This window comes from Ranitomeya imitator, chromosome 5 (assembly GCF_032444005.1).
Source record: "Ranitomeya imitator isolate aRanImi1 chromosome 5, aRanImi1.pri, whole genome shotgun sequence".
NCBI lineage: Eukaryota > Metazoa > Chordata > Amphibia > Anura > Dendrobatidae > Ranitomeya > Ranitomeya imitator.
In genome coordinates, this window is record NC_091286.1 from 62,304,069 (window position 1) to 62,325,386 (window position 21,318).

Here is a 21,318-nt window from a genome sequence, read left to right on the forward strand (position 1 = left end):
GAAATTCCGTTACCACACTGCAGCTGGGAACCTGCCCACTAACCGACCTGACAGGTTCCCTCTAATGACTGGTCAAACCAAGCACAGCGCTCCTTGCACCCTTGTGGTCGGCGGTTCTGTGCTCCTTCCCACCTACCTGTGTAATAATCGTGAAAACCAAAAGAAGGAAGAAACCGGACTGGTGAGAAGGATCAGAACGACCATAAACGTAAAATATTAGTGCAAAGCTTGGTAAGTGGTGACACCACACACACGATTAATAGTAAAATATGCTGGGATTCCATGACTCTGTGGCATCGCATTTATTACACACCGATAGACTTGTATCACAGTCACATCTGATTTAGGCCGGCGTCACACTACAGGCGTAATACACAGAAATAATCCCTAAACAGTGATCCGTATGTCATCTGTAGGCAGGGTGCGGCTGCGTATTTTGCGCATGTAAACCTCCGTATGTAATCCGTATGGCATCCGTAATGCATTTTTTTCCTCGCAACCTTGCAAAATGGACGTATAATGGATCCGTGGGCTCAAATATTTGTGAAAACACATATACAGTCTATATATATATGTCACTGAGACACATATATATATATATATATTTCATGCAGAGCTAGATAGCTTAAAAGCCGGTAATTCAATTGAGAAAATATTCAGAAAAATTCCCACTCTACAGTTCATATGAGTTTCTGCCAGCAGGGGGCGCATCACCTCCAGTACAATGCTAGGTTTCCCTGGTATCCAGTCATCCACCAGTTTTTACAAGCAGGAGCAAGAGCTGCATTAGCAGAGCTCCTGGTTGTAAAATTATTTAACCCCTTCAGATGGATTTATAGCGTGGGACGCCGGAAAGGTATAGGATATTATTGCTTTTTTCTTTTACAGAACAATGGTCTTCAGGTGGATTAAGCGTACAATAAAGATTTTACAACCCCATGTGTGTATTTATTTCATTAAAATACTTTATTTCATAATGTGTGTGTGCCATTAACCCTTTACTACTATCGGATTAATAATGGATAGGTGTCTTGTTGACGCCTCTCCATTGTTAACCAGGCTTCATGTCACCTTACATTAGCAAGGTGACATTAACCCTTTATTACCCCATATCCCACCGCTACACGGGAGTAGGAAGAGAGTGGCCAAGTGCCAGAATAGGCGCATCTTCCAGATCTGCCTGTTCTGGGGTGGCTGAGGATGTTTTTAGCCAGGGGGGGGGCAATAACTATGGACCCTCTACAGGCTATTAATATCTGCCCTCAGTCACTGGCTTTCCCACTCTGGTGGAGAAAATTGCACGGGAGCCCATGTCAATTTTTGCCGTGATTTAATCCTTTATTTTAACAGCTAGAGCCCCCAAATTTTGCGCGCACACTACTAACATTATTAGTGAGAAATATAAAAAAATAAGGGATATGAAACGGTTTACTGTATGTAAACCATGTCTCATATCCTGTCGGGTTTGATAAGGAGATAGCAAAAGTCGGCAATTGAATTACTGGCTTTTATGCTATCTAGCGCTGTATTAAAAAATATATATATATAAATATATACCTACTCTATGTGTAGACACTTATTCTATCTACTAGATGGTGGCCCGATTCTAACGCATCGGGTATTCTAGAATATGTATGTCCACGTAGTATATTGCCCAGTCACGTAGTATATTGCACAGCCACGTAGTATATTGCGCAGCCACGTAGTATATTGCCCAGTCACGTAGTATATTGCCCAGCCACGTAGTATATTGCACAGCCCACGTGGTATATTGCACAGCCCACGTGGTATATTGAACAGCCCACGTGGTATATTGAACAGCCCACGTAGTATATTGCACAACCATGTAGCATATTGCCCAGTCACGTAGTATATTGCCCAGTTACTTAGTATATTGCGCAGCCACGTAGTATATTGCCCAGTGATGTAGTATATTGCACAGCGACGTAGTATATTGCCCAGTGATGTAGTATATTGCACAGCGACGTAGTATATTGCCCAGTGATGTAGTATATTGCACAGCGACGTAGTATATTGCCCAGTCACTTAGTATATTGCCTAGTGACTTAGTATATTGCACAGCCACGTAGTATATTGCCCAGTGACGTAGTATATTGCACAGCGACGTAGTATATTGCCCAGTGACGTAGTATACAGCACAGAGCCACGTAGTATATTGCCCAGCCACGTAGTATATTGCCCAGCCACGTATATTGCACAGCCACGTAGTATATTGCCCAGTGACATAGTATACAGCACAGAGCCACATAGTATATTGCCCAGTGACGTAGTATATTGCCCAGTGACGTAGTATATTGCCCAGTGACGTAGTATATTGCACAGCAACGTAGTATACAGCACAGAGCCACGTAGTATATTGCCCAGTGACATAGTATACAGCACAGAGCCACATAGTATATTGCCCAGTGACGTAGTATATTGCCCAGTGACGTAGTATATTGCCCAGTGACGTAGTATATTGCACAGCAACGTAGTATACAGCACAGAGCCACGTAGTATATTGCCCAGCCAGGTTTGTCACAGTTAAATAAACATAAAATAAACATATACTCACCTTTCCGAGGGCCCCTTGTAGTCCACGGCAGCTTCCGGTCCCAGGGTTGGTATGAGCGCAGGACCTGTGATGATGTCGCAGTCACATGACCGTGACGTCATGGCAGGTCCTTCTCCCATACAATCTTTGTCACCGAAACCTGCAACGCAAGATGGCGGCCGGCGTGAGCGACTACGGAGGGTGAGTATAGCTGTTTTTTTTTTTAATTATTTTTAACCCCTTTCTGACCTCGGACAGGATAGTAAGTCCGAGGTCAGAAGCCCCTCTTTGATGCGGGCTCCGGCGGTGAGCCCGCATCAAAGCCGGGATATGTCAGCTGTTTTGCACAGCTGACATGTGCCCGCAATAGGCGCAGGCAGAATCGCGATCTGCCTGCACCTATTAACTAGTTAAATGCCGCTGTCAAATGCAGACAGCGGCATTTAACTACCGCATCCGGGCGGCCGGAAATGACGGCATCGCTGACCCCCATCACATGATCGGAGGTCGGCGATGCTTCAGTATTGTAATCATAGAGGTCCTTGAGACCTCTATGATTACAGAACCCCGGCAGCTGTGAGCGCCACCCTGTGGTCGGCGCTCACTGCACACCTGATTTTCTGCTACATAGCAGCGAACAGCAGATCGCTGCTATGTAGCAGAGCCGATCGTGCTATGCCTGCTTCTAGCCTCCCATGGAGGCTATTGAAGCATGGCAAAAGTTTAAAAAAAAAATATAAAAGTTTAAATCACCCCCCTTTCGCCCCAATCGAAATAAATCAATAAAGATAAAAATCAAACTTACACATATTTGGTATCGCCGCGTTCAGAATCGCCCGATCAATAAAAAAAAAAGCATTAACCTGATCGCTAAACAGCGTAGCGAGAAAAAAAATTGAAATGCCAGAATTACGTTTTTTTTGGTCGCCGCGACATTGCATTAAAATGCAATAACGGGCGATCAAAAGAACGTATCTGAACCAAAATGCTATCCTTAAAAACGCCAGCTCGGCACGCAAAAAATAAGCCCTCAACCAACCCCAGATCATGAAAAATGGAGACGCTACAAGTATCGGAAAATGGCGCAATTTTTTTTTTGTTTGTTTTTTTTTAGCAAAGTTTGGAATTTTTTTCACCACTTAAGTATAAAATAACCTAGTCATGTTTGGTGTCTATGAACTCGTAATGACCTAGAGAATCATAATGGTAGGTCAGTTTTAGCATTTAGTGAACCTAGCAAAAAAGCCAAACAAAAAACAAGTGTGGGACTGCACTTTTTTTGCAATTTCACTGCACTTGGAATTTTTTTCCCGTTTTCTAGGACACAACATGGTAAAACCAATGTTGTCGTTCAAAAGTACAACTCGTCCCGGAAAAAATAAGCCCTCACATGGCCAAATTGACGGCAAAATAAAAAAGTTATGGCTCTGGGAAGGAGGGGAGTGAAAAACGAACATGGAAAAACGAAAAATCCCAAGGTCATGAAGGGGTTAACATTACATTTTTTACTATTGATGCCGCATAGGCAGCATCAATAGTAAAAAGTTGGGGACACACAGGGTTAATAGCGGCGTTAATGGAGTGCGTTACCGGCGGCATAACGCGGTCCGTTACCGTCGGCATTAACCCTGTGTTAGCGGTGACCGGAGGGGGGTATGCGGGCGCCGGGCACTGACTGCGGGGAGTAAGGAGCGGCCATTTTCTTCCGGACTGTACCCGACGCTGATTGGTCACGGCAGCCATGACAGGGAGCTGGCGAGACCAATCAGCAAATGAATAACCGTGACAGAAGGACAGACGGAAGTATAGACGGAAGTGACCCTTAGACAATCATATAGTAGATTCTATTCTAACCTGTCAGTGTGATTTTACTGTACACCGCACTGAATTGCCGGCTTTTCTATAGAACACCGCTACGTATTTCTCGCAAATCACACTGTTGGTCCGTGTGTAATCCCTATTTTTCTGGCCCCCATAGACTTTCATTGGCGGATTTTTTGCGCAATACGCTGACAAACGCAGCATGCTGCGATTTTGTACGGCTGTAAAATACGGCTGCGAAATACACGGCAGATAGAAGCTGCCCCATAGAGAATCATTGGTCCGTGTGCAATGCGTTGTTTTTGCGCCTCTCATACGTCCGTAAAACTCTAGTGTGACCCCGGCCTTACAGAAACTGTTACATCACAAATCTGATCCATACAGGGCAGCTGTGCATTTCACAATGTGCAGATGTCTAGACATGTAAGAGGTTAGCTGCGCTGTACAGGAGCTCGCTGACCATTTACTGTGCAGAATTCCAGCCTGAATCACTGCCATAGACTTGTATGAGACACATGTAACATGGGGGCAAATTAAAGATCTATAGTACTATCTATCAGTTCGGGACCCTGACACCAAGGGCAGCGATGATACATGTGCAAACTGTGTGAGGGCGGGAGATGACTGCACAATTCTTTCATCATGAACCTGCAGGTTAATAATCAGGAATTTTACTTTACAAATCACATCATCTGACCCCAGAAAAGCCCCCAAGTGCAGATCATCACCTGCCCCCAAAGTGCAGATCATCACCTGCCCCCAAAGTGCAGATCATCACCTGCCCCAGAGTAGCCCCCCCCAAAAGTGCAGATCACCTGCCCCTGAAGTGCAGATCATCACCTGCCCCCAAAGTGCAGATCATCACCTTCCCCAGAGTAGCCCCCCCCAAAAGTGCAGATCACCTGCCCCTGAAGTGCAGATCATCACCTGCCCCAGAGCAGCCCTCCAAAAAGTGCAGATCATCACTTGCCCCAGAGCAGCCCCCCAAAAAGTGCAGATCATCACCTGCCCCAGAGCAGCCCCCCAAAAAGTGCAGATCATCACCTGCCCCAGAGCAGCCCCCCAAAAAGTGCAGATCATCACCTGCCCCAGAGTAGCCCCCCCAAAAGTGCAGATCACCTGCCCCTGAGGTGCAGATCATCACCTGCCCCCAAAGTGCAGATCATCACCTTCCCCAGAGTAGCCCCCCCCAAAAGTGCAGATCACCTGCCCCTGAAGTGCAGATCATCACCTGCCCCAGAGCAGCCCTCCAAAAAGTGCAGATCATCACTTGCCCCAGAGCAGCCCTCCAAAAAGTGCAGATCATCACCTGCCCCCAGAGTAGCCCCCAAAAGTGCAGATCACCTGCCCCCAAAGTGCAGATCATCACCTGCCCCAGAGCAGCCCCCCAAAAAGTGCAGATCATCACTTGCCCCAGAGCAGCCCCCCAAAAAGTGCAGATCATCACCTGCCCCCAGAGCAGCTTCATGTGCAGATGATCACCGTGTCACATTACAGCAGAGCGCTTCCTGCCCGGTAATATATGAGCAGTCTCTGACTCGTACAATGAGAGGTGTATACCGAACTTGTAGTCCTCCAATAGCTGATAAGTCACGTGGTCACTTTATTACTCCCATGCAGCTTGGTAACCGAGTCCTTAGTTACAGCTTTTGTTAACTGGAATTTGTCTTCAGTTTAGTGTGCAGAGCTAAATATTGGCGGCCATTTTCCCGAAGACCAGAATGCATGTATTCCAATATCAGCAACCACGGCAATATGGCGGATATAGCGAGGACACAATTGATGCTAGTGTTAGCGAGAAGAACCTCAGTGCAGCTGAAGGAGCGAGTGAGAGGAGCACAGCTGATAGAGGTAGTCCGGGTGTAGACTGTGGGATTTAGACACATGACATTACACGGTACAGGGTAGCTGGGGAGTCTGCTGCACTGCTCAGTCCGACCCCGCTCACACGGTGTGTTCTGTCTGCAGTAATTACTGCACATTTTACACTATCTACTATATGATTGTCTAAGGATCACTTCCGTCTTTCTGTCCTTCTGTCTTTCTGTCACGGATATTCATTGGTCGCGGCCTCTGTCTGTCAAGGAAATCCAAGTTGCTGATTGGTCGCGAAAAAAAAGCCACGACCAATCAGTGACGAGCACAGTCCGGAAGAAAATGGGCGCTCCTTACTCCCCGTAGTCACTGCCCGGCGCCCGCACACTCCCCTCCGGTCAGCGCTCACACAGGGTTAATGCCGGCGGTAACGGACCGCGTTATGCCGCGGGTGACGCACTCCGTAACCGCTGCTATTAACCCTGTGTGTCCCCCAACTTTTTACTATTGATGCTGCCTATGCGGCATCAATAGTAAAAAAAGTATAATGTTAAAAATAATAGAAAAACAAAAAACCTGCTATACTCACCCTCCGTTGTCCGCCATCTTCCGTTCCCGGCAATGCATTGCGAAATTACCCAGAAGACTTAGCGGCCTCGCGAGACTGCTAAGTCATCTGGGTAATTTCGCAATGCATCCTGGGAACGGAAGATGGCGACAGCCACGCGCTACAAGGGGCCCTCGGATCCGAAGATGAGTATGTTAGAACTACAAGGGGCCCTCGGATCCGAAGGTGAGTATCTTTATTTTTTATTTTTTAACCTGTGACATACGTGGCTGGGCAATATACTATGTGGCTGGGCAATACACTACGTGACGGGGCAATACACTAAGTGACTGGGCAATATACTACGTGATTGGGCAATATACTAAGTGACTGGGCAATATACTACATGGTTGGGCAATATACTACGTGATTGGGCAATATACTAAGTGACTGGGCAATATACTACGTGGCTAGGAAATATACTACGTGACGGGGCAATACACTAAGTGACTGGGCAATATACTACGTGATTGGGCAATATACTAAGTGACTGGGCAATATACTACATGGTTGGGCAATATACTACGTGACTGGGCAATATACTACGTGACTGGGCAATATACTACGTTGCTGTGTAATATACTACGTGACTGGGCAATATACTACGTGACTGGGCAATATACTACATGGCTGGGCAATATACTACGTGGCTGGGCAATATACTACGTGACTGGGCAATATACTACGTGACTGGGCAATATACTACATGGCTGGGCAATATACTACGTGGCTGGGCAATATACTACATGGCTGGGCAATATACTACGTGACTGGGCAATATACTACATGACTGGGCAATATACTACGTTGCTGTGTAATATACTACGTGGCTGGGCAATATACTATGTGGCTCTGTGCTGTATACTATGTGACTGGGCAATATACTACATGGCTGGGCAATATACTACGTGACTGGGCAATATACTACGTGACTGGGCAATATACTACGTTGCTGTGTAATATACTACGTGGCTGGGCAATATACTATGTGGCTCTGTGCTGTATACTACGTGACTGGGCAATATACTACGTGACTGGGCAATATACTACGTGGTTGGGCAATATACTACGTGACTGGGTAATATACTACGTGACTGGGCAATATACTACGTGGTTGGGCAATATACTACGTGACTGGGCAATATACTACGTGACTGGGCAATATACTATGTAGCTGGGCAATATACTACGTCGTTGTGCAATATACTACGTCACTGGGCAATATACTACGTTGCTGTGTAATATACTACGTGACTGGGCAATATACTACGTGACTGGGCAATATACTACGTGGCTGGGCAATATACTACGTGGCTGGGCAATATACTACGTGACTGGGCAATATACTACGTGACTGGGCAATATACTACATGGCTGGGCAATATACTACGTGACTGGGCAATATACTACGTGGCTGGGCTATATACTACGTGGCTGGGCAATATACTACGTGGCTGGGCAATATACTACGTGACTGGGCAATATACTACGTGACTGGGCAATATACTACGTGGCTGGGCAATATACTACGTGACTGGGCAATATACTACGTGACTGGGCAATATACTACGTCACTGGGCAATATACTACGTGACTGGGCAATATACTATGTGACTGGGCAATATACTGCGTGGCTGGGCAATATACTACATCATTGGGCAATATACTACGTGACTGGGCAATATACAACGTCACTGAGCAATATACTACGTGGCTGGGCAATTTACAATGTGGCTGGGCAATATACTACGAGGCTTTGCTGTATACTACGTCGCTGTGCAATATACTACATCACTGGGCAATATACTGCGTGAACATGCAGACATGCATATTCTAGAATACCCGATGAGTTAGAATCGGGCCACCATCTAGTCTACTATATAATTGTCTAAGGGTCACTTCCGTCTGTCTTTCTGTCACGGATATTCATTGGTCGCAGCCTCTGTCTGTCATGGAAATCCAAGTCGCTGATTGGTCGTGGCAAACAGCCACGACCAATCAGCGACGGGCACAGTCCTGCGGAAAAATGGCAGCTCCTTCCTCCCCGCAGTCAGTGCCCGCTCCATTCTCCCCTCCAGTCAGCGCTCACACAGGGTTAATGGCAGTGTTGACCACGGTGTAACACACTCCGTTAACGCTGCTATTAACCCTGTGTGACCAACTTTTTACTATTCATGCTGCCTATGCCGCATCAATAGTAAAAAGATCTAATGTTAAAAAAAAAAAAAATAATAAAAAATACTTACAGTTAGGTCCATATATATTTGGACAGAGACAACATTTTTCTAATTTTGGTTATAGACATTACCACAATGAATTTTAAACAAAACAATTCAGATGCAGTTGAAGTTCAGACTTTCAGCTTTCATTTGAGGGTATCCACATTAAAATTGGATGAAGGGTTTAGGAGTTTCAGCTCCTTAACATGTGCCACCCTGTTTTTAAAGGGATTAAAAGTAATTGGACAATTGACTCCAAGGCTATTTCATGGACAGGTGTGGGCGATCCCTTTGTTATGTCATTCTCAATTAAGCAGATAAAAGGTCTGGAGTTGATTTGAGGTGTGGTGCTTGCATTTGGAAGGTTTTGCTGTGAAGTAAACATGCGGTCAAAGGAGCTCTCCATGCAGGTGAAACAAGCCATCCTTAAGCTGCAAAAATAGAAAAAAAACTATCCGAGAAATTGCTACAACATTAGGAGTGGCAACATCTACAGTTTGGTACATTCTGAGAAAGAAAGAAAGCACTGGTGAACTCATCAATGCAAAAAGACCTGGGCGCCCACGGAAGACAACAGTGGTGGATGATCGCAGAATAATCTCCATGGTGAAGAGAAACCCCTTCACAACAGCCAACCAAGTGACCAACACTCTCCAGGAGGTCGGCGTATCAATATCCAAATCTACCATAAAGAGAAGACTGCATGAAAGTAAATACAGAGGGTTCACTGCACGGTGCAAGCCACTCATAAGCATCAAGAATAAAAAGGCTAGACTGAACTTTGCTAAAAACATCTAAAAAAGCCAGCACAGTTCTGGAAGAACATTCTTTGGACAGATGAAACCAAGAACAACCTCTACCAGAATGATGGAAAGAGAAAAGTATGGTGAAGGCGTGGTACAGCTCATGATCCAAAGCCTACCACATCATCTGTAAAACACGGCGGAGGCAGTGTGATGGCTCGGGCATGCATGGCTGCCAGTGGCACTGGGTCACTAGTGTTTATGATGATGTGACACAGGACAGAAGCAGCCGAATGAATTCTGAGGTATTCAGAGCCATACTGTGTGTTCAGATCCAGCCAAATGCAGCCAAACTGATTGGTCATCGTTTCATACTACAGATGGACAATGACCCAAAACATAAAGCCAAAGCAACCCAGGAGTTTATTAAAGCAAAGAAGTGCAATATTCTTGAATGGCCAAGTCAGTCACCTGATCTCAACCCAATTGAGCCACATTTCACTTGTTAAAGACTAAACTTCAGACAGAAAGGCCCACGAACAAACAGCAACTGAAAACCACCACAGTGAAGGCCTGGCAGAGCATCAAAAAGGAGGAAACACAGCGTCTGGTGATGTCCATGAGTTCAAGACTTCAGGCAGTCATTGCCAACAAAGGGTTTTCAACCAAGTACTAAAAATGAACATTTTATTTAAAATTATTTGAATCTGTCCAATTATTTTTGGTCCCCTTAAAAACAGGGTGGCACATGTTAAGGAGCTTAAACTCCTAAACCCTTCATCCAATTTTAATGCGGATACCCTCAAATGAAAGCTGAAAGTCTGAACTTCAGCTGCATCTGAATTGTTTTGTTTAAAATTCATTGTGGTGATGTCTATAACCAAAATTAGAAAAATGTTGTCTCTGTCCAAATATATATGGACCTAACTGTATATACTCACCGTCTGTCGGATCAGGAAAAGGCTTTTCCCGCTCCTCGCGACGCCCCGGTGACCGCTCCATGCATTGCGGTCTCGCGAGATGATGACGTGCGGTCTCGTGAGACCGCAATGCACTCTTCTGACCGGAGCGCGCGAGGAGCGTCGGTAACCGCTTCGATCCGGGGGCCAACGGAGGGTGAGTATATAACTATTATTTATTCTTTTTTTTAACAGGGATATGGTGCCCACATTGCTATATACTGCGTGGGCTGTGCAATATATTACGTGGGCTGTATTATATACTACTACGTGGCTGGGCAATATACTACGTGGCTGGGCAATATACTACGTGGCTGGGCAATATACTATGTGGCTGGGCAATATACTACGTGGCTGGACAATATACTACGTCGCTGGGCAATATACTACGTGGCTGGGCAATATACTATGTGGCTGGGCAATATATTACGTCACTGGGCAATATACTACATGACTGGCCAATATACTACGTGACTGGACAATATAATACGTGGTTGGGCAATATACTACGTGGTTGGGCAATATACTACGTGGCTGGACAATATACTACGTGGCTGGGCAATATACTACGTGGCTGGGCAATATACTACGTGGCTGGGCAATATACTATGTGGCTGGGCAATATACTACGTCACTGGGCAATATACTACATGACTGGCCAATATACTACGTGACTGGACAATATAATACGTGGTTGGGCAATATACTACGTGGTTGGGCAATATACTACGTGACTGGACAATATACTACGTGGTTGGGCAATATACTACATGGCTGGACAATTACTACGTGGCTGGGCAATATACTACGTGGTTGGGCAATATACTACGTGGCTGGGCAATATACTACGTGGCTGGGCAATATACTATGTGGCTGGGCAATATACTACGTGGCTGGACAATATACTACGTCGCTGGGCAATATACTACGTGGCTGGGCAATATACTATGTGGCTGGGCAATATATTACGTCACTGGGCAATATACTACATGACTGGCCAATATACTACGTGACTGGACAATATAATACGTGGTTGGGCAATATACTACGTGGTTGGGCAATATACTACGTGGCTGGACAATATACTACGTCGCTGGGCAATATACTACGTGGCTGGGCAATATACTACGTGGCTGGGCAATATACTATGTGGCTGGGCAATATACTACGTCACTGGGCAATATACTACATGACTGGCCAATATACTACGTGACTGGACAATATAATACGTGGTTGGGCAATATACTACGTGGTTGGGCAATATACTACGTGACTGGACAATATACTACGTGGTTGGGCAATATACTACATGGCTGGACAATTACTACGTGGCTGGGCAATATACTACGTGGTTGGGCAATATACTACGTGGCTGGGCAATATACTACGTGGCTGGGCAATATACTATGTGGCTGGGCAATATACTACGTGGCTGGGCAATATACTACGTGGCTGGGCAATATACTACGTGGCTGGGCGATATGCCACATGGCTGGGCAATATGCTACGTGGTTGGGCAATATACTACGTGGCTGGGCAATATACTACGTGGAGATGCATATTCTAGAATACCCGATGCGTTAGAATTGGGCCACCATCCAGTAACTACATAACTGCACAGACCTTGCAGGAATAGCTTTGTGCATTGTGCGCCCCTCTGTAATGGCTCACTGAGGGGTTGGCATCCATTGGAGACATTTTTTTTTACTTAAATGCATGTGTTTGGATCTCAAAATGTGAAACCCAATTCATCTAAGCTTTTACACCAGTATCGTGTCATAGAAAGCTTTAGAAAGCTGCACATTTTTGTCATCACAACTATCGGTTGTGCTACAGAGGTGCGACATTAGAGTTCTCTCGCCATTGTGTCTCCGCTCATACCAAGTGATTGGAGCGAGGACGGCGACGTGCATGGCGTTCAGCAGGGACTGGAGTAGGATTTGTGGCGAGGAGCACACAGAGGTGAACTGGCCCGACCTCTTCATGAATTATTATTATTATTATTATTTATTTATATTGCACCATTGATTCCATGGTGCTGTACATGACAAAGGGGTTACATACAGGGTTATAGATATCGTTTACTGTAAACAGGTTTACAGTGACAGACTGGTACAGAGGGGAGAGGACCCTGTCCTTGTGGACTTACATTCTATGAATCAGGAGCGTCTGACTCCAGCCCATCTCATCATCAAGGCCGGCGTGGACAACAGCCCCCAGAGTGTAGGGGATAGCCTGCTGATCTCTGGGGGTTCAGCTGCTGGGACCGGGGACAATGAGGCCCTGCAGAGCCCGGTCTTGTAGGGAGCCGAGGTGCGCAGGCTCAACTACTTCTCCATTTATTCTCTGTGGGACTGGCCAAAAATGAGTACAGCCATCGACTTTCACTCAGTGAAGAGAAGTGAAGCATGCGCTCCTCCACTGCATTCAACACCTGTCTGACAAGCTGCAATCCCATTCTCCCATTCTCAGGATTGCTGGGGGTCCCAGTAGTCAGACCCTCAGCGGCCAGAAAGATGTTTTCAATTTTGGGGAAACCACTGTAAGGTAGAGACTACAATTAAAGGGACTTTATGACTGCAGACTTCTCAGGCCACGTTCAGTATTTGGTCAGTATTTTACCTCAGTATTTGTAAGAGAAAACCAGGAGTGGAACAATTAGAGGAAAAGTATAATAGAAACATATGCACCACTTCTGCATTTATCACCCACTCCTGGTTTTGGCTTATAAATACTGAGGTAAAATACTGACCAAATACTGCTAGTGTGAATGTGGCCTCAATCGTCACATCGAGCGCTGTCAATATTCTCTGGTGTCGGCGACGAAAGTGCGCAGTCACGTGACCGCAAGTATGCAATTTACATACATGCAGTCACGTGCGACTAGACTAGACTTGTATTGACAGAGGCTGCGCACGCCTAGTTGGAGTGTGGCCGGAAGTATGCAAATCACATACTTGTGGTCATGTGACCGCCCACTCTTATTGCCAACACTGGAGCATCCCCCCAGCATGCAGTGCACACGATGTGAGGATTCAGAGGTCTTCAGTTATGCACCAGGACTGCAGACTTTCATTTTAAACCTGGACAGTCCCTTTAAGGTTTTGGCTACATGTCACCTTTTACCTCCATTGGGAGGCATATGTTGTGACTAGTGATGAGTGAGTGTACGCGTTGCTCGGGTTTTCCAGAGCACACTTGGGTGGTCTCCGAGTATTTGTTAGTGTTCGGAGATTTCGTTTTCATCACCACAGCTGAATGATTTGTGGCTACTAGCCTGCCTGAGTGCATGTGGGGATTCCCTAGCAACCAGGCAACCCCCACATGTACTCAGGCTGGGTAGTAGCTTTAAATCATCCAGCTGGGGCAAGGAAAACTAAATCTCAGAGCACTAAAAAATACTCGGAGACCACCCCAGCGCGCTCAGGAAAACCCGAGCAACGAGTATACTCGCTCATCACTAGTTGGGAGTATTTCCCCATGTATACACCCCATGGAAGTTACTTACACATACCACCGTATAGGCATACACTATAGAACAACTATTGACTCTCATTTTAAACAATGGATACCGCACAATATGCCTGTTCTGCTTTTTCCCTCTGTAGGAAAATGCAGAAGATTACATTTCTGTACGCTGAAAAAAAAAGGGTATGTGACCCATGCCAAGTCACAAGGACTACAGTTTGTCATCTGCCGGGCATGTGGGAGGCCTATATACACTTTTAGCTTTTGCCTCAGGAGGTGTGAAAAGGTCTAAAAGCAAATTGGGGTCTTAATTAAAGGGTTATTCCCATTTCCAAGATCCTATCCCAATATGCAGTAGGTGTAATAATAATGTTAGCAAATACCTCCAATTAGAAATGTACCGTAGTATAGTTCTTCTGGTAATGTCCCTTACCCCATGTTCAGCGCATTGCAGTAACTTAGGTATCCATAGTTACGACCACTCATATAGGGACAGGTAGCCGTTAGTGGTTGTCACCATGGGTACCTAAGCTACTGCAATGCCCTGCACATGAGGAAGGAGATATAGCGAATCGGAAGAACTATACTACATTTCTAATTGGAGGTACTTGCTAATATTGTTATTATTTCACCTGCCGCATATTGGGATAGGATCTTGGAGATGGGAATACCTCTTTAACTGTAAATCTGTTAAAATTGTCATTTGCAGGACTGGAGCAGCGCATAAGAAGACGGAGAAGATGAATAACTGTGACCTGGAGAAGCTCTCAGTATCTGGAGTAAAGCTAGAACCTCCTTTCACACCCGACATAACGAGATACCAGGCGGTAGTGCCCAGTCAGGTAGCGCAGATCAGTGTGGACGCCTGGACCAGCGACAGTGGAGCTTCCTGGATTTTGCTGGTGAGTCTGCTGGAAGAGCTTTATTGCTGTGTCTCTGATGCTTCTTGCAGGGCTGTGTCCTTATCCCAGGGGCTGTTTGGCTTTATACAGCGGATCTCATGCATTTGACTGTGCTGTGGATGCGTTCTTGTGTCTGAGGAAATGTTATATATTGCACACAATAACAGGTGGAAAGATGTCTGAGATAGTGTTATAAAGCTGATAGACGGTCTAGCTTCTTATAATAATATGGTTGGTATCTAAACCAGAAGTTAAAGGACATGGACACCTACGGGGGGATTTTGTTTTTCTTTGGGCTACAAATAATTTTTGCAATTGGGTCACATTCAAAATTTTGCACCGTCTGTGTTCAGCAGCCTCTGTGTTGCACTGATCATTGCTGGCCGCAGAGTGAGTTAACTAAGAACATGTCAGCAGGGCCAGGGCTGCCACCAGTAATTTCAGGGCACCATACTGGCAACATTTTCAGGCCTCTTTGAGACTCTGCCCAGGCTCCACCCCAGCTCTGCCTCCTACCCTCGAGCCTTCCACAGTCCTAACGCCCACTCATAGAAAAACTCCACTTCTGCACCACGTCCTCATCAATCACACTGTAACCGTTCCCATCTAACACCAGATCACATGCAGAGCCAGCAGCTTTTGTTTTGGCCAAAAGATTTTTTTAAGTCGCCACTATGACAAGGTATACTCTTTTGGCCGGGCTCTGCTCTACTCTAACCTATTAAACATTTGTTAAATAAAAATATACCTTAAAAGAGTAGAGGATATTTTATGTTTCTTTAAGTCACATTCATTTTTTAAAATGAACAATAGTACTATATACAAGGGACAAATACCGTCACACCATTGCCAGACCACATAGTACCACCACATAGTGACAGAACTATACCACATACAAAGGACAAATACCACCACACCATGACCAGTCCACATATTACCACCACATAGTGACCGAATAATGCCACATACAAGGAACAAATACCACCACACCATGACCAGACCACGTATTACCACCACATAGCTACCGAATAATACCACACTTTGACCAGACCATATATTGTCACTACATAGAAGGAACAAATATCGCCACACCATGACCAGTCTAGATATCACTACCACGTAGTGAATGAATAATGCCACGTACAAAGGACAAATACCACCTTACCATGACCAGACCACATATTGCTACCATATAATGACCAATAATACCACATGCAAGGGACAAATACCGCCACACCATGATCAGACCACATATTACCACCACATAATGATCGAATAATACCACATACAAGGGACAAATACCACAACACCATGACCATACCACATATCACCACCACATAGTGACTGAATAATACCACATACAAGAATCAAATACCACCACACCATGGCCGGACCACATATTACCACCACATAGCTACCAAATAATACCACATATAAGGAACAAATATCACCACACTTTGACCAGACCATATATTGCCACTACATACAGAACAGACCGAAAGTTTGGACACACCTTCTCGTTTAAAGATTTTTCTGTATTTTCATGACTATAAAAATTGTACATTCACACTAAAGGCATCAAAACTATGAATTAACACATGTGGAATTATATACTTAACAAAAATGTGTGAAACAGCTGAAAATATGTGTTATATTCTAGGTTCTTCAAAGTAGCCACCTTTTGCTTTGATGAGCTTCAAGAGGTAGTCACCGGGAATGGTCTTCCAACAATCTTGAAGGAGTTCCCAGAGATGTTTAGCACTTGTTGGCCCTTTTGCCTTCACTCTGCGGTCCAGCTCACCCCAAACCATCTTGATTGGGTTCAGGTCTGGTGGACTTTCCTTCTTGGTCAAATAGCCCTTACACAGCCTGGAGGCGTGTTTGGGGTCATTGTTCTGTTGAATAATAAATGATGGTCCAACTAAGCGCAAACCGGATGGAATAGCATGCCGCTGCAATATGCTGTTGTAGACATGCTGGTTCAGTATGCCTTCAATTTTGAATAAATCCCCAACAGTGTCACCAGCAAAGCACCCCCACACTATCACACCTCCTCCATGCTTCATGGTGGGAACCAGGCATGTAGAGTCCATCCGTTCACCTTTTTGCGTCGCACAAAGACACGGTGGTTGGAACCAAAGATCTCAAATTTGGACTCATCAGACCAAAGCACAGATTCCCACTGGTCTAATGTCCATTCCTTGTGTTCTTTAGCCCAAACAAGTCTCTTCTGCTTGTTGCCTGTCCTTAGCAGTGGTTTCCTAGCAGCTATTTTACCATTAAGGCCTGTTGCACATAGTCTCCTCTTAACAGTTGTTGTAGAGATGTGTCTGCTACTTGAACTCTTTGTGGCATTGACCTGGTCTCTAATCTGAGCTGCTGTTAACCTGCGATTTCTGAGGCTGGTGACTCGGATAAACTTATCCTCAGAAGCAGATGTGACTCTTGGTCTTCCTTTCCTGGGGCGGTCCTCATGTGAGCCAGTTTCTTTGTAGCGCTTGATGGTTTTTGCAACTGCACTTGGGGACACTTTCAAAGTTTTCCCAATTTTTCGGACTGACTGGCCTTCATTTCTTAAAGTAATGATGGCCACTCATTTTTCTTTACTTAGCTGCTTTTTTCTTGCCATAATACAAATTCTAACAGTCTATTCAGTAGGACTATCAGCTGTGTATCCACCAGACTTTTGCACAACACAACTGATGATCCCAACCCCATTTATAAGGCAAGAAATCCCACTTATTAAACCTGACAGGGCACACCTGTGAAGTGAAAACCATTCCCGTTGACTACCTCTTGAAGCTTATCAAGAGAATGCCAAGAGTGTGCAAAGCAGTCATCAAAGCAAAAGGTGGCTACTTTGAAGAACCTAGAATATAAGACATATTTTAGGGTGTATCACACTTTTTTTTAAGTATATAATTCCACATGTGTTAATTCATAGTTTTGATGCCTTCAGTGTGAATGTACAATTTTCATAGTCATGAAAATACAGAAAAATCTTTAAATGAAAAGGTCTGTCCAAACTTTTGGTCTGTACTGTGCAAGGAACAAATATCGCCACACCATGACCAGACTACATATCACTACCACATACTGAATGAATAATACCACATACAAGGGACAAATACCGCCATACCATGACCAGACCACATATTGCTACCATATAATGACCCATAACTCCACATGCAAGGGACAAATACCGCCACACCATGACCGGATCATATTTTACCACCACATAGTGCCCGAATACTACAATACCGATCCTTAATAACAAAAAGCACAATACTAATATTACCATAAGTGTCATTATACACAGGAGCTTTGCACATAGTATACAGTGCCAGTTTACAGGTAATACAGTGATCACCGGTGATATTATAAATGGGATCTCTGTATATAGTGTCAGTGTACAGCTAATACAGTGATCATCAGTGACATTATACACAGGAGCTCTGTATGTAATGTATAGTTTACAGGTAATACAGTGATCACTGGTACTATTATACACAGGAGCTTTGATAGTACACAGTGTATACAGTAGTGTCTGGAGTGTCAGTGTACAGGTATACAGGGCTCACCAGTGACTTTTTACGCAGGAGCTCAGTATGTATATAGTGTCAGTGTACAGGTAATATAGGGATCACTTGTTGTATTATACACAGGAACTCTGTATATAGTGTAAGTGTACAGGTAATACCAGGATCACTGGTGATATTATACACAGGAGCTCTGTATACAGTGTCAGTGTACAGCTAATACAGTGATCATCAGTGACATTATACACAGGAGCTCTGTATGTAATGTATAGTTTACAGGTAATACAGTGATCACTGGTGCCATTATACACAGGAGCTTTGATAGTACACAGTGTATACGGTAGTGTCTGGAGTGTCAGTGTACAGGTATATAGGGATCACCAGTGACTTTTTACGCAGGAGCTCAGTATGTATATAGTGTCAGTGTACAGGTAGTATAGGGATCACTTGTTGTATTATACACAGGAACTCTGTATATAGTGTCAGTGTACAGGTAATACCAGGATCACTGGTGATATTATATACAGGATCTCTGTATAAAGTGTCAGTATACACAGGGCCGACTCCAGGTGTTTGTGGGCCTGGGCGAAAGAGTCTCAGTGGGCCCCTTTAACACATACCACAATTTATAATGTACCGATATGGCAGAGAAATAGCGGTATAATACAATGCTAAAGATTTCACTTACGTCTTACATTACATGAGTGATATCTATTGTAAATTCTACAATAGGTCAGAAACTGGACATTATAGTCCTCCATACAGTATTATGGCACCACATAATGCTCCATACAGAATAATGAGTCCCATATATTGCTCCATACAGTATTATGGGCACCACATAGTCCTCCATACAGAATAATGAGTCCTATATATTGCTCCATACAGTATTATGGGCACCACATAGTCCTCCATACAGAATAATGAGTCCTATATATTGCTCCATACAGTATTATGGGCACCACATAGTGCTCTATACAGAATAATGAGTCCTATATATTGCTCCATACAGTATTATGGGCACCACATAGTGCTCTATACAGAATAATGAGTCCCATATATTGCTCCATACAGTATTATGGGCACCACATAGTGTTCCCTACATAATAATGAGTTCCGTATATTGCTCCATACAGTATTATGGGCACCACATAGTCCTCCATACATAATAATGAGTTCCGTATATTGCTCCATACAGTATTATGGGCACCACATAGTCCTCCATACATAATAATGAGTTCCGTATATTGCTCCATACAGTATTATTGGCACCACATAGTCCTTCATACAGAATAATGAGTCCTATGTATTGCTCCATACAGTATCATGGGCACCACAGAATAAATGGATGGTAACAAAAAAGACAGATGATATCAACTTAATGTCAAGTTTGCACAACCTGAATAAAAAAAACTGTACACCCCTCAGTGGGGATATACAGTGGGGCAAAAAAGTATTTAGTCAGTCAGCAATAGTGCAAGTTCCACCACTTAAAAAGATGAGAGGCGTCTGTAATTTACATCATAGGTGACCTCAACTATGGGAGACAAACTGAGAAAAAAAAATCCAGAAAATCACATTGTCTGTTTTTTTAACATTTTATTTGCATATTATGGTGGAAAATAAGTATTTGGTCAGAAACAAAATTTCATCTCAATACTTTGTAATATATCCTTTGTGGGCAATGACAGAGGTCAAACGTTTTCTGTAAGTCTTCACAAGGTTGCCACACACTGATGTTGGTATGTTGGCCCATTCCTCCATGCAGATCTCCTCTAGAGCAGTGATGTTTTTGGCTTTTCGCTTGGCAACACGGACTTTCAACTCCCTCCAAAGGTTTTCTATAGGGTTGAGATCTGAAGACTGGCTAGGCCACTCCAGGACCTTGAAATGCTTCTTACGAAGCCACTCCTTCGTTGCCCTGGCGGTGTGCTTTGGATCATTGTCATGTTGAAAGACCCAGCCACGTTTCATCTTCAATGCCCTTGCTGATGGAAGGAGGTTTGCACTCAAAATCTCACGATACATGGCCCCATTCATTCTTTCATGTACCCGGATCAGTCGTCCTGGCCCCTTTGCAGAGAAACAGCCCCAAAGCATGATGTTTCCACCACCATGCTTTACAGTAGGTATGGTGTTTGATGGATGCAACTCAGTATTCTTTTTCCTCCAAACACGACAAGTTGTGTTTCTACCAAACAGTTCCAGTTTGGTTTCATCAGACCATAGGACATTCTCCCGAAACTCCTCTGGATCATCCAAATGCTCTCTAGCAAACTTCAGATGGGCCCGGACATGTACTGGCTTAAGCAGTGGGACACGTCTGGCACTGCAGGATCTGAGTCCATGGTGGCGTAGTGTGTTACTTATGGTAGGCCTTGTTACATTGGTCCTAGCTCTCTGCAGTTCATTCACTAGGTCCCCCCGCGTGGTTCTGGGATTTTTGCTCACCGTTCTTGTGATCATTCTGACCCAACGGGGTGGGATTTTGCGTGGAGCCCCAGATCGAGGGAGATTAACAGTGGTCTTGTATGTCTTCCATTTTCTAATTATTGCTCCCACTGTTGATTTCTTCACTCCAAGCTGGTTGGCTATTGCAGATTCAGTCTTCCCAGCCTGGTGCAGGGCTACAATTTTGTTTCTGGTGTCCTTTGACAGCTCTTTGGTCTTCACCATAGTGGAGTTTGGAGT

At 44.5% G+C, this 21,318-nt stretch overlaps 1 protein-coding gene across 1 annotated transcript in view; it reads left to right on the forward strand.

Moving 5' to 3' along the window:
* The first annotated feature begins 6,123 nt into the window (after nt 1-6,123).
* The window catches only part of LOC138681320 (uncharacterized), a 115,990-nt gene continuing 100,795 nt past the window's right edge, over nt 6,124-21,318 (forward strand). The window contains exons 1-2 of the mRNA XM_069768730.1: nt 6,124-6,226; nt 14,896-15,088. Of these exons, the coding sequence (XP_069624831.1) occupies nt 14,927-15,088 (162 nt within the window). The 5' untranslated portion in view covers nt 6,124-6,226; nt 14,896-14,926. The remainder of the gene's footprint in view (nt 6,227-14,895; nt 15,089-21,318) is intronic.